Below are 12,243 nucleotides of genomic sequence, written 5' to 3'. Positions count from 1 at the left end.
TGGCAAATAGGTCGTTAACAGATATGACACTAGCAGGAACTTGAAAATGTGCTTGCTTAAAATCACTTCTGGGTAACTTCTGGCCTTCGACCCATGTCTCAGCATGAACAGACAAGAATCTTATGGATAGTTAAGGAGCCACGCCAGCTGGCCTGAAGCACAGTTAGTTGTATTGCCAAGCATGGCCATCCTAGCTAATCCCAGTTATTTGTACAATAAATGTTCACAGTTGTGTAACTCTGAATTTTGGTGTTGTTATGCAGCAATCTTTGCTCCCATAGGTAAACCTAAAATATATAGCAATGGATTTGGGTCCAGGCAGCAGGTGAAAAGGAAACAGATACAGAAGGAATTCCAGGTCCCTGCTCACATGAGAGCTTCCAGTGGGGGAAAGATAGAGTGAGAACCTGCCTCCTTTAGCCTTTACGTGCACCAGTCAGGCTCTGCTCACTTCAGCCTCGCTCTGTGATGGCTGAGAGAATCAACCCAAGTCAGGCAAAACCCCCTAAAGGGTTTCAAGTTTCATTCCCACCCCCTTTTTGAGAGCCTTCATAATGGCTTCAACCTTCCCTTGGCTCAAGATGATATAGACATCCTGGCTCCCTCTGGGTGCTTGGCCCTTATCTGCATACCCAAGTGTAGGTGGGGGGTGTGGCCTCTCAGCAGCAGCTGGCCTCACCCAAGCTGCCATCTGCATTTGGAAGTCAGAACATATGCTCTGAAATGTGCTTTTTTTTTTTTTTTTTTTTTTTAAGAGGGAGGGAGGGGGGGGGGGGGGGAGGGGGGGAGAGAGAGAGAGAGAGAGAGAGAGAGAGAGAGAGAGAGAGAGAGAGAGAATTTTTTAATATTTATTTTTTAGTTCTCGGCAGAGACAACATCTCTGTTTGTATGTGGTGCTGAGGATCGAACCCGGGCCGCACGCATGCCAGGCGAGCGCGCTTGTGGCTCAAGCGGTAGCACACTCGCCTGGCGTGTGTGCGGCCCGGGTTCGATCCTCAGCACCACATACAAAAAAAAAAAAAGATGCTGTGTCTGCCGAGAACTGAAATGTGCTTTAAGGAGTGGTTGACATGATGTCAGCCACCCACAGGGTCCCTCAATCAAAAACAGAATAACATAGCTGGAAAAGGAACTGTGTGTCCCTCCTCTCTGTAGGGAACTTTGGTTCCTAAGTTTAATTCTTTTCAGTGGCTTTTGATCTTCCCAGCTCTTGAGCTCTCTGAGCAGGGCAGAAAGCCCTATCTAAAGCAGGTCACACATCCCTATTCTGTTCATGGTGTCTTCAAGCTTGTCACACTCCTCACTCCAAGTCAGCTTGGATTTCCCTACCCACCTCCATCCAGGGTTGTATTTGTCTGCTTTTATAAGTGGACATGTATTAAACTTGTCATCTACTCAAAGGCTAATTTGTGCATGGCTAGAGTAATAATTTAAGGTAGTAACAGATAATAACTTGAGCTTAATATGATCAGATAATAAGCAACTTTTAAAGGTTATATAATTTTTTCATATAATCACAGACTTTATAGAATTCAGAGAGATATTACAATTTATCTAGAATATTAGTTATATAAATTTGACGTGCACACAAACCACATGGTGGATGGGATAAGTCATGCCAAAATGCAGGTTCTGACTCTGTAGGTTTGGTTGGGGCCTGAGAGTCATACAGTTATATCAATGCTGTTAGTCTGGGACCACATTTTTCAGAAGCAAGAGCCTAGACATTCTCCCCACTTTAAATAAGAAAACTAAAGTTTTAAAGTTTAGGCAATAAGTGACAACTCTACAGTTAGATCTTGGTTTTATGATTCCCAGTTCTTGCCTCACTGCCAGGGGTTAAGATACCCAGTCTTGTGCTATTCAATATGTCAGCACAAGTCACATATGACTATTTATATTTAAATTAATTAATATTAAATAAAAGTAAAATATTAGTTCCTCAGTTGCATTAGCCATATCTCAAGTGCTCAATAGGCACATGTGACTAGTGGTTACCATATTGTACATTTCCATTATTTCAGAAAATTCTACTACGCAGTATAGCCCGAGCTTTAAGATACTATTTAAAAGTTTGGGGAAAATTTGTCCTCATTTTTCCATTCAGAATCTTGATGCATATTAAGAAACTGACCATGAATCACCAGTGCCCACACCATCCCACATCAGATTTTTTTCTTCTCTAAGAAAAGAATCAGGAAATTTGAAATAACATGAATACTAGGTCCACAGCACAGTGTAGGGAAGGGCTGGCCTCTTGTCCATGCTAGTGAAATAACTTGAGGCCTGGTAGGCCTCTCACTGACCTTTCACTTGCTGCTCAGGTCCTCGAGTATGGCTAGCAACACTGGGCATGCTGACGTTGTTCCTGTGGATGTACTTGAGAAATACTTCAGCGTTCCGCCGTGCCAGGGTGCAGGCCTGAGAGACACAAAGGTGTGAGGTGCTCCTGTCCCCAGCAACTGTCTGGTGTTCTAGCCACCAGAGAGGGGTGCCCTCCTTCCACTTTTTAGGAAGCTTGAGGGCTTGACAGTCATGAGGATGCTGGAGGAGTCCTGTGGGAGAACAGCTCTAGAGGTCACTTCTGGTACATGGATGGTCCAATTCCAATTTAATAGGCTCGTGCTCTGAGCTTTCCTTTTATCTGTGCCTGTCCTCTTTCCATTTAAGATAAAAATCAGAAATCAATAAAATCCCTTGACTACCTGTAGGTTGATCTGGCATTACTAACATTTACTCCCAGGCTGGTTTTCCTTTTCCACTAGAATACTTCTTATGATGACCACTGGTGAAAGTCCAGGCAACATAATCCCTCTTTAACATTTGTTTAATTCAGACTTGGAGAAGTTTTTTTTTTTTTTTTTTTTTTTTTTAAAAACGCTTATTAACTCTACATTCTAAATCTAAATGGAAATTGTTACCTGCATTTTTCAAATTCATATGTCTATCCATCCCTTACCTAAAATCACCAATAAACTTTCTATTATTGGAAAACACTGATCTCTGTAACAGAATAAGAACCATTATGACTTTAAGAGCCTTTAAGACTCAAGTCAGTTGTGGGGGCAGAGAGGACAGGTCACATTCTCCTTGTTATACTGATAGACAAGACTGAGGCCCAGAAAGGGCACAAGCAGATCTAGAATTTAGGTCTACTGACAGAGTATTTCTAGTTTCTCAAGCTTATATAGTTATGGATTTCTCTGAAAAGAAGTTTTAACTCTCCTGTTTATAAAAGTAACATGCTAGTATACTAATTTTTAATCTACAAGTTTCCAGAATTAAATTACCTCTAGACCAAATTGTTAAGTTTTAAACCTTCTTATACTTAGCCTCAGATCCTATAAACTATATGATTAAAATTGTTCTATAACTAACATATGATTAATATAATTCTAAAACCATATAATATTTTGATTATATAAAAATTAGCAACAAAAACTTCTGGGATCTTGGGTAGAAGTCTGTTGATGGGTCCACGAACTCTCAGGCACATAAGTTTGATAGCTTAATGGTAGTCTAAAGCTAAAGAATCTGAAATGGATCAACTAATGTGTACAAACAGAGTGTGACATTCTGTCTGTTGGGCACAGAATTCCCACAGCGATGGAGAGTTTTTCTCTATAATTTTGGGAACATATGAAAAATATCAGCCCAGAAAAGTTTTGTTTTTCTTCTTCAAAAGAAATGTTTAATTTTATGAGTAAATACCTTTATCTCTGAATTTAAAATCCTTGATATGCTCTACTTAAATTGTTTTGTTTTAAAATAGGGAAAATTTTTTAAACTATCTTAAGCCCAGCATGGAAAAATTCCTATTCCTGATGACTAAAGATTCTAACCAGTATAGCTTCAGATACTAGACAGATGGGAGAAGGCCATCTTTAAAAAGAACAAAAAATTTAACTCTAAAAGGTGGTCAAATAGAGAAAATCCCTAATAAAAGAAAGGCAGTTAATTATAGAATTGCATAAAAACAGTGGCAGTCTGTGAGGGTATAAACATTCTCTTGTGCTTACCTGAGAGGAAGTAGAACATGAAAGCAAGAAATTTAGGAATGAACAGAGACTTTAGATTAGCTTGGATACAGATGGTTAAGAGAATATCAAAGATCTTCCTGCTCCATTGAAAGCCTGTGCACAGCACGGCTGTGCTTCCTCCCTGGGAGGCTCAGGCTCTAAGCCCAGGAAAGGTATTCTACCTTCATACAGGAGAATAAACAGCATGGCCTTTATTGGTAATTGACAATTGCTAGACTGATAAATAAACATGGTGTCTAAATTTATTTGCTTAATTCTTACCCTAACCTTTTATAAAGGATCATAAATAGATTATCATCTATTTATAAAGTATTTTTAATAGTGTTTTATACATTTTAAGTGTTTTCTATCTTTTAATCAAAAAGTAATTTTATAAACCAAACCACTGAGTATATTTTTCTCAGTTAACAACATCCACAGGATATCAGGATATTGAAATATGGCAACAGTAGTAATGTTATATCCTAATTGCCCAATGATACCAAAAGTGCTGAGAGAGAAATGAATGCTTGAAGAATAACCTTACTACCTTTGCAACTGACCAGTCAACATCTTCTCTACAACCTCTCTGCCCTGTAGATAAGAAGTTAGCAAAAGCAGGGGGCTGGGAGGCCCATATGAAACAAGTGTGTGTGTGTGTGTGTGTGTGTGTGTGTGTGAGAGAGAGAGAGAGAGAGAGAGAGAGAGAGCGCACACGCGCGAGAGAGCACGCATGTGTGCATGAGAGCACCTACATATTGAAAGAACAGACTGGAGTCTGAGAGTTTATGTGAAAATGTGCTCTGACCTTAAGGAAAGCCTCCTTTTGTTCCAAATGTTTGCTGATGAGGGGGATAACATGGTCGATTTCTGCTGCTGGCCCCAGTTTATCTCTTCCACCACACCAGTCCTCATCTCTTCGGTACTCTTGCTCTAAGCTCTCCAGAACACTGCATACCTAATGAATCATGGAGAGAAACACTCAGTAAATTAATCAGTTAGGAAGTGTTCTTTGAGGACCTTTAGCCCACAGAATTCCACACAGTGACATGTTTCATTCAAAATTCAGTCTGTCAATTTAGAGTATGTGGTGACCCTGGGGCACCTAAGAGTCTAAGAGAAGTCCAGAAGGCAGTGAGAATCCTGTGTCTGGAGCTTGAGAGACAATCTTCAACTGGAGATATGGATTTGGGGATTGTCTTCTTAGAGTTGATAGTAGAAGGCTGTAGCTATGGGGGTTGATGACATTACCAAGGAATAGTATGAAGTAGAAAAAAAGGAAGGTAGATAGTATATTGGAGGCATTTCAAAGTTTTTATATATTTAATATTGGTATAACTTCACAATAACTGTGAATTTACAGAACAGGAAATGGAATTTTGAGAAGATGCTCAATTTCCAACCATCTGCGCTTATCCTGTAGTAAGGAGCCTTGAGCAGAGGTAAAGAAGGAAGTTGCCACTGTTGTGTGATTTATGAGCCATGAATGAAAGTCCTCTTTCTCTTCCCCTGGGAAAAATGTCCCAAAGTCCTGTCATAAGGCAGTGACATCTGAAGGCTCCCTATTGCAAAATGCACATTTTCTTCACAGGGAAAATAAATTTGAGTTAACCTAAAAGACAGTTAAGAAGACTTTCAGTTCTAAAAGTGTGGAGAAGCCATGCTGGGGGACCTTATAAATGACCTCAGGAGAGAACAGAGCATTTTGAAGGGGGTTTGAAGAGAAAGTTAGGTTGGGTCCTATAGTGGGAAATTCAAAGAGGTCTGGTATCAGGGACTAAGGGAGGATTCAGAAAGACGAAACTTAAATTCCTGCTTTCCTTCAATAGACTTTGACTACTTGCTTGGATATAGCAACTGGGGGAGCAGCTAAAACTGTCTTTGGCTTCCTCTGAGAAAGCCATCACTTTTGATGAAGGATTTATATCATTGGACAGGATGCTCACTGAGTTATAAACTAAGCTGAAAGATGTCTCAGGCAGAACATTCTCATGGCCAGACATGTTTCTCATATCATGAGATGGTCTGTTCCTAAATCCTGGGTTGCTTGTCTAGTCCCATCTCTAGTACTTGTCTTCAAGAAAGACATTTAAATATGCACAGGCAGGCTCTTGTCTTGGGATAAAACAGATTATAGACATACAAAGACATTAAGAATAAGACTACTTGAGATCTGTCCCATGATAAGATTGGACTTACAGCCAATCAATGTGGAAGTTAAAAGTGAAATGATTATCAAGTATAAATCCTTTCATAGGTGAAGAAACAAATCTAGAGAAATAAAGTAACCTTCAGCAAGGTCAGTTCAGGGTCAGATTTTCTGACTCTTAAATAGTACTCTGTCCCCTTCATGATCTTGATCCATCTCAAATGGAAATTTGTACATTAGATCAGGATTAAGTCTCATTTTTTCCCATATAGACATTCATTTGGGTAGTGCCAATTGCTGAAAAGACTTTCCTTTGTTCATGGAATTGCTTTGACAAAAATCAAACACCCATATAAATGTGTCAACTTTTATAACCTCCATTCTATTCCATTGTGTCTGTTCTTATAACAATATTATTCTGTCTTGATCACTGAAATTTTAGAGTAAATCTTTAAATCAGGTAGTGTAACTCCTCCAAATTTGGTTCTTCCCTTTTGAGATTGTTTTGGCTATGCCAGGTTCTTTGAATTTGCATTCTTTTCATGTGCATTTTATTTCCATGGACATCCTGGAATTGGTATGTCAATTTCTACAAAAAAGCTTGCTGGGATTTGATTTGGATTGTGTTGATTATAGATCAACTGGGGAAGTTCTATCATCTTAATCTGCTGCTGTCACTTCTGTGGCCATCAAAAGCATAATCTCTCTGAAAAAAACATAAGAAACATGAAGTGTGTGAACTATAACACTGGTATAGGCTCTGATGGGCATGTTTTCTTTGCCCCAAGGCAGACTTCCCAAGGTCCCGATAAGTCATCCAGAGGGGAAATGTATTTTTTTAAAATATTTATTTTTTAGTTGTAGTTGGACACAATACCTATTTATTTAGTTATTTTTATGTGATGCTGAGGATCGAACCCAGGGCCTCGCACAGGCTAGATGAGTACTCTATTGCTGAGCCACAACCCCAGCCCAGGGGAATTTATTTTTTATTTATTTCTGCTAGGGAGTAGTTCACTGAGAAAACTATTTTACACTGAATAAAATTAGTCCTGCTTTAAGCCTCTATTTCATGAAAAGAATTCCTGTATAGCACCCAAATCATTTAAAAAATATCCTTAGGCCTTTCCCATATTGATGTACTGACGTAATGGTAACATATCTGCATCTTCAGGGCCCTGCTGTACGCATCTCCTGCCACTTCTCTCATTGCTGCACTCTCTTAACCACTTAGGCTCACAGTTCCCCAAGGACAGAGCTGAGTTTCCTCAAATAGGCTGGAAACCCCAGGAATGGCAGGGTCATATGTTTTTCAAGCAGTGCATAATGACTAGTTGCAGAAGATCATATTATTGTTAAGTAAATATTCATTTTCCTCTCCAGAATTTCATTGGAGGCATTGTTGCCTCACTGATGGCTTGGCCATGTGATTGTTAGGGCTAATGGGACATTGGAGAATGTGACAGAAGTAAAGTCTTGAGATGTTCTTACACAGTAGGTTTTGGGCTCTTGCACTTTCTGTCTTTAACTATAAATGTGCCTCAAGTAGCTGCTGGACAAGGAGGGTGAGAAACACAGGAGCATCCTTGGATGCAAACTGCAGCTTGGAACCTCGCTCTACCAAGCTCAGCTAAGATTAGTTGAACCCCAGATACTCAAGCAAAAAATAAATGCTTTTTGTTTTATGCCAGTGAGTTTTAAGGCAGTTGGTTATAAGGCATTACTGTGGCAAGAGCTGACTGATACATTGCTCAAATCTAGCATTTAGTATGCACCTCATTTCTGTTTTAACACCTCAGTACAGAGTTTGATGATGAGTTTGAGAAATAAATCACATGGTTCACTGCCATAATTAAAAAGATGATAAGGAAGCCAACTGTGGTGTTTCCACACGTCATTCTTTTATTCTCCAAGTTTGTGCTGAGAGGACTGGCTCCTTGTTGGAGTTGAATTGCAGAGTTGCAATGTGAAGCAGAAAGCAGCCCTCTGTCAGCCTCAGCGCACACGCCTCTCACCTTTCCCTCACCTGTTCAGAAGTTTTGTAAAAGGCCACAGATGCGTTGACCAGTTTTAACCGATCTTCCATCTTCAGCATGAGCTGCTGCCAGTGGAGGGCCACCTTTTCTGCACATTCCCGGATGGCGTCCGCATCATAGTGGCCAGCCTGGAGCAGTGCCTCGGCTTTCTGCTGTACCTGCAGGGCACTCTGGTGCGTCTTCTGCAAGGAAGTGGCATGAAAGAGGGACTGGGCACAAGGGGAGGAGAGAGAGGTCCGTGGGAACAACCCAGGCGTGGTATGGGAGGGGGTGGAGTGAGGCGTGAGTGGAAAGATGCAGAAAAGTTAAAGTGCTTTAAATGACTGATCCATTTTGTCATGAAGATTAATACAGTATTGTTTTAAAGCATATTTTTTAAAAGTATATCATACATTTTCATTAACTGGTCTCTCAGGACCTTAACTTCCATCCCAGACCTTACTTTTTAATTGCATTACCCTGTATTTTAAGGACATTCTGATCCTGTGGTAGAGAAACAGGTTGCATGTAAGTCTGTTCTCTGGTACATTAAGTTTCCTTTTCAAATCTAATTATGAAAAGGTTCATCATTAAGCTTTCAAAGAAGTTTTTCCCCCTGCTGCAGTCCCATTTTATAGATCAAGTAAATATAGCATATTAACCCAAAAAAACTCCATGTAAAATAAATTTCAGATTATGATACAGCCATTTTAAACATTAACCAGTTGAAAAGGATTATAGTAAAAGGAATAAATTTGGCAGGTTAATAAAGCTAGAGAGCAGCCTCTCACATCTTCCCTTAGTTACTTAACCAAAGAAGCAGAGTCGTATGGCAGATAACTCAGCCCAACCCGTGATCTTCACATTTTTTTACATTTGCTTTTAGAATATTTACATATATATTTTTTCTTAATGCTTTTTGAAACAGGCTAAATATAGTTTGCCTTCTCTGAGTTCATGCTAACTATACAAGGTAGGATGAGGCTGGAGGACTGGGTGCCAGGGAGGAACCAAATGGGATTGGAGTTTTCCTAAAAACAGAGTCCTGGTGTGGATGATCCATGTGAGAATTTCAGAGCCCAAGTGACTTGAAAGAGATAACAGCACTGCTGCCTATCTCTCTGGGGTCATTCTGGCCTAGTGGCATAGTACTCATTTGGCTTTTGTACTTTTAGGAGGATTCAACTTAGCCAGAAGTGAAAAGGGACAGTGACTGAGACTGTTCTGAAGAGCGAATCCATTCAGCACTGCTTGGGTCTGGGTAGGCCCTCCCTCATTCTCACCTGCGCTCCCCTGGGTTCCCACATTTGCCCTTCGCCCACACTGCAGACTGCAGTCCATACACTCCTTTTCCACAGTCTATGGACCCCTTCTGGCTTCCCTTTTCTCGTTCCTGAATCTGCAGTAGCTCCCTAGAATGACCTCCTCTAGCAATCCAGACCCCATGGTGCTGTGGCCTTTCCACTGTCCCTCTGTCCTGTGTCGGCATCAGGTTCCCAACTGAGAACGAAAGCAGAGAATCAACACTAAAGGCAGAAATGATACACTACAAATCCCTGGTTTTCTATGCCTGGTTTACTGGCACTGTCTTTTCCCTGCTCCTAGATGCAGAGGTGCTAAGGTCAGTCCTTGCCTTTCCTTCACTCCAGCAGAGCTCTGATCTATTCCCCGGGCTTCTATTACCTCATCATGACCTGCACACACCTCAATTTGTGAGCAGCACTCATTCAGTTGGTCTAACTGCCTGTCCCATGTCAGTCTGCTACAAAGACACATTCTCAGCAAAGGAAATGATCTTCCTAGAGAACAGAGGGGCCCTTGTCAGTGAGTGGGAAGGGCTTTCAGTTCCTCGAGTTCCACAGTGGAAACTGAACTCCTCTTCTCTGTGAACAGTTTTCCCTGTTCACCTACCACTTCTGTTGATACTCCACTTTCCCCTGCCACTTGGGATTGCAGTTTTGATATTATTCATGACTACTGAGCCCCACTCCCTCATCCCACCCAGTCCAGCCATTACTACTTCATACACAGACTGCTAGGGGGGTGACCTAAGTAGTTTTCTTTTCTAATTTTTCTATTTCTAAACTACCAAATCCATCCTTCACGTGTGTGCGTGCGTGCATGCGTGAGAGTGTGTGTGTGTGTGTGTTGGTGGTGTGCTGGGGATTGAACTCAGGGCTGCAAGCATACTAAACATTTATTTTGATCACTAAGCTATTGCAGTTATATGGCAGTTTTGCTTAATTCTCTGTAATAGGAAGTGTTTGTAATAAGTGACATCTAACATTCTTTCTATCTCTAAAGCTCTCATTTTATGCTAAATATCACTCCCTTCTCTTAATTCAAAAGCCTTACCATGGTTCCTCCATTGCTATGAAATTAAGTCCAAACTTGGTATTTGTCATTAAAAGTACATTACGATTTGGCCCTAGCTACTTCTATAACATTATCACCTACTGCTTCCCCTGCAACGCCTCTGCAAACACACCACAAGCTTTCTTACCTCCCTTTGCTACCTCCCTTCTTCCTGCCATGATGGATACCCTCTGTATCCTCCTAAGGCAGTGTCTTAGCTTTCCTTTGAGACTCACCTAAGGTCTGCTCTCCTCAACCAGGCCTTTTTAGATGATCTGAGACTCACAGAAAAAATGACCCTACTCCTATGTCACTCATCTAACCCTTGGTCATTACTTAGACTGTAAAACTCTCAAAGCAAGGGCAGTTTGGAAAATCATTTAAGCATCTGTCATTTATCTAGTGTACATACTCTGTGCTGGGCATTACGCTTACGCATATTTTCTACTTTTCCCAACACTACTACAACGTGGATATTACTACTCCCATCTCAGAGATTAAAAAGCAGAGTGCCCAGAAATGCACAACCAAGGAAGTGATGAACCCAGGAGTGAGACTCAGGTTTCATCTACTCCCAAACCTATGTCCTTTCTACTATATCATACCACATCATCTTATCTCTAGGAATATAATGGTAACTATAGTAGTTCTCATTTGGAAGAAGGGTTCACAAGATGAACATTAGTGATTATGGTAATTATATGGCTTTTCCTCAATACATTAAACCAGCATGTAACTGTCATCATAAACCTGTTATCATGCCTTTCTCTGAGAGTGGAGGTATAGGCTGGATTTTCCTATAAGTTATGGTATAAAATAAATTCTCTTCCTTACTCTGAAACTCATTATCATTTAATAGTGCTGAGAACTTCTTTCCCCCTTTAATTTCCTAAATAATAAACTCTTATCTATGTGGCATAATCTTTGCTTCGCTAAGCTTAAATCATTATTTTGCATTTATTTCTACTCCCTATTATCAAATCCCATTGTGTGTTATATGTTTAAGACAAGGATTATCAAGGGCATTCGTATTTAGGAGCATGCAGAAGAAAATTGAACGGGATCAATTGCTCTTATTATCTAGTTTTAGCTACTTTTTTTCTGGCATAATGTTTATACTTAAAATGCATAAGAGGATTTCAAGTAAAAATGGATTTTAAAAATGAGCTTTTCTTTTGAAGTTCCTGAAGAAACATCAGCTGCCTCTATTGATATTAACATATAATAATCTAGGTTTGCTTGATAGAGCTTTACTGCACCTGGGTGCTGAGTACTTCTGTCCATTCTGAGTGGTTCTGAGAAAGATTTACTGAAACCAAGGCTTCTGAGAAAAATTTTGATCTTCCCTGGAGAGACTGAAACCTTCAACCCAAGGAGGTTGCCCAAACTAGGGTTAGCAGACATCCGGGTTTATAAAGGACAGTTCTACTCTATGTCTGTTCTTCTGACTTAGTAATTCTCTTCACTTTGAAAAGTGTCTCAGTTTACACAATAAATTATATGATCATCCTACCAATAGCTATTTTATTTTCCCTTATAGAACCCCAGGTTCTTTCTTAGGGTCTATTAAGTCAAATCCTATTTGCTATTATCAATCATTATAAAAGCTTCCAATAATACTATCAAAATGGGGTAAGCCAAACCAGACTTAGACTTCCTTTAAAATTGCCTTCATCCTCCCTGGCATATTTTCCTCCTGATGCAG

The 12,243-nt window shown here is 40.2% G+C and overlaps 1 protein-coding gene across 21 annotated transcripts in view; it reads right to left on the bottom strand.

The window, feature by feature from the left end:
- Kalrn (kalirin RhoGEF kinase) overlaps positions 1-12,243 on the bottom strand; it is a 636,773-nt gene that overhangs the window by 255,309 nt on the left and 369,221 nt on the right. For 15 of the 21 annotated variants that reach the window (XM_058583507.1, XM_058583505.1, XM_058583504.1 and 12 more), the window contains exons 17-19: positions 8,195-8,413; positions 4,828-4,977; positions 2,307-2,421 (exon numbers count right to left, since the gene is read on the bottom strand). In XM_058583507.1, the coding sequence (XP_058439490.1) occupies positions 2,307-2,421; positions 4,828-4,977; positions 8,195-8,413 (484 nt within the window). The remainder of the gene's footprint in view (positions 1-2,306; positions 2,422-4,827; positions 4,978-8,194; positions 8,414-12,243) is intronic. The other 6 variants (XM_058583514.1, XM_058583509.1, XM_046457961.2 and 3 more) reach the window with 1 other exon arrangement.

This window comes from Marmota monax, unplaced genomic scaffold, assembly GCF_021218885.2.
Source record: "Marmota monax isolate L192 unplaced genomic scaffold, Marmota_monax_Labrador192_F-V1.1 WCK01_AAM20220418_F8-fsc00052, whole genome shotgun sequence".
NCBI classification, from domain to species: Eukaryota; Metazoa; Chordata; class Mammalia; order Rodentia; family Sciuridae; genus Marmota; species Marmota monax.
Note: the sequence above shows the minus strand (reverse complement) of the source record. Positions and strands in the feature narration are given on the sequence as shown.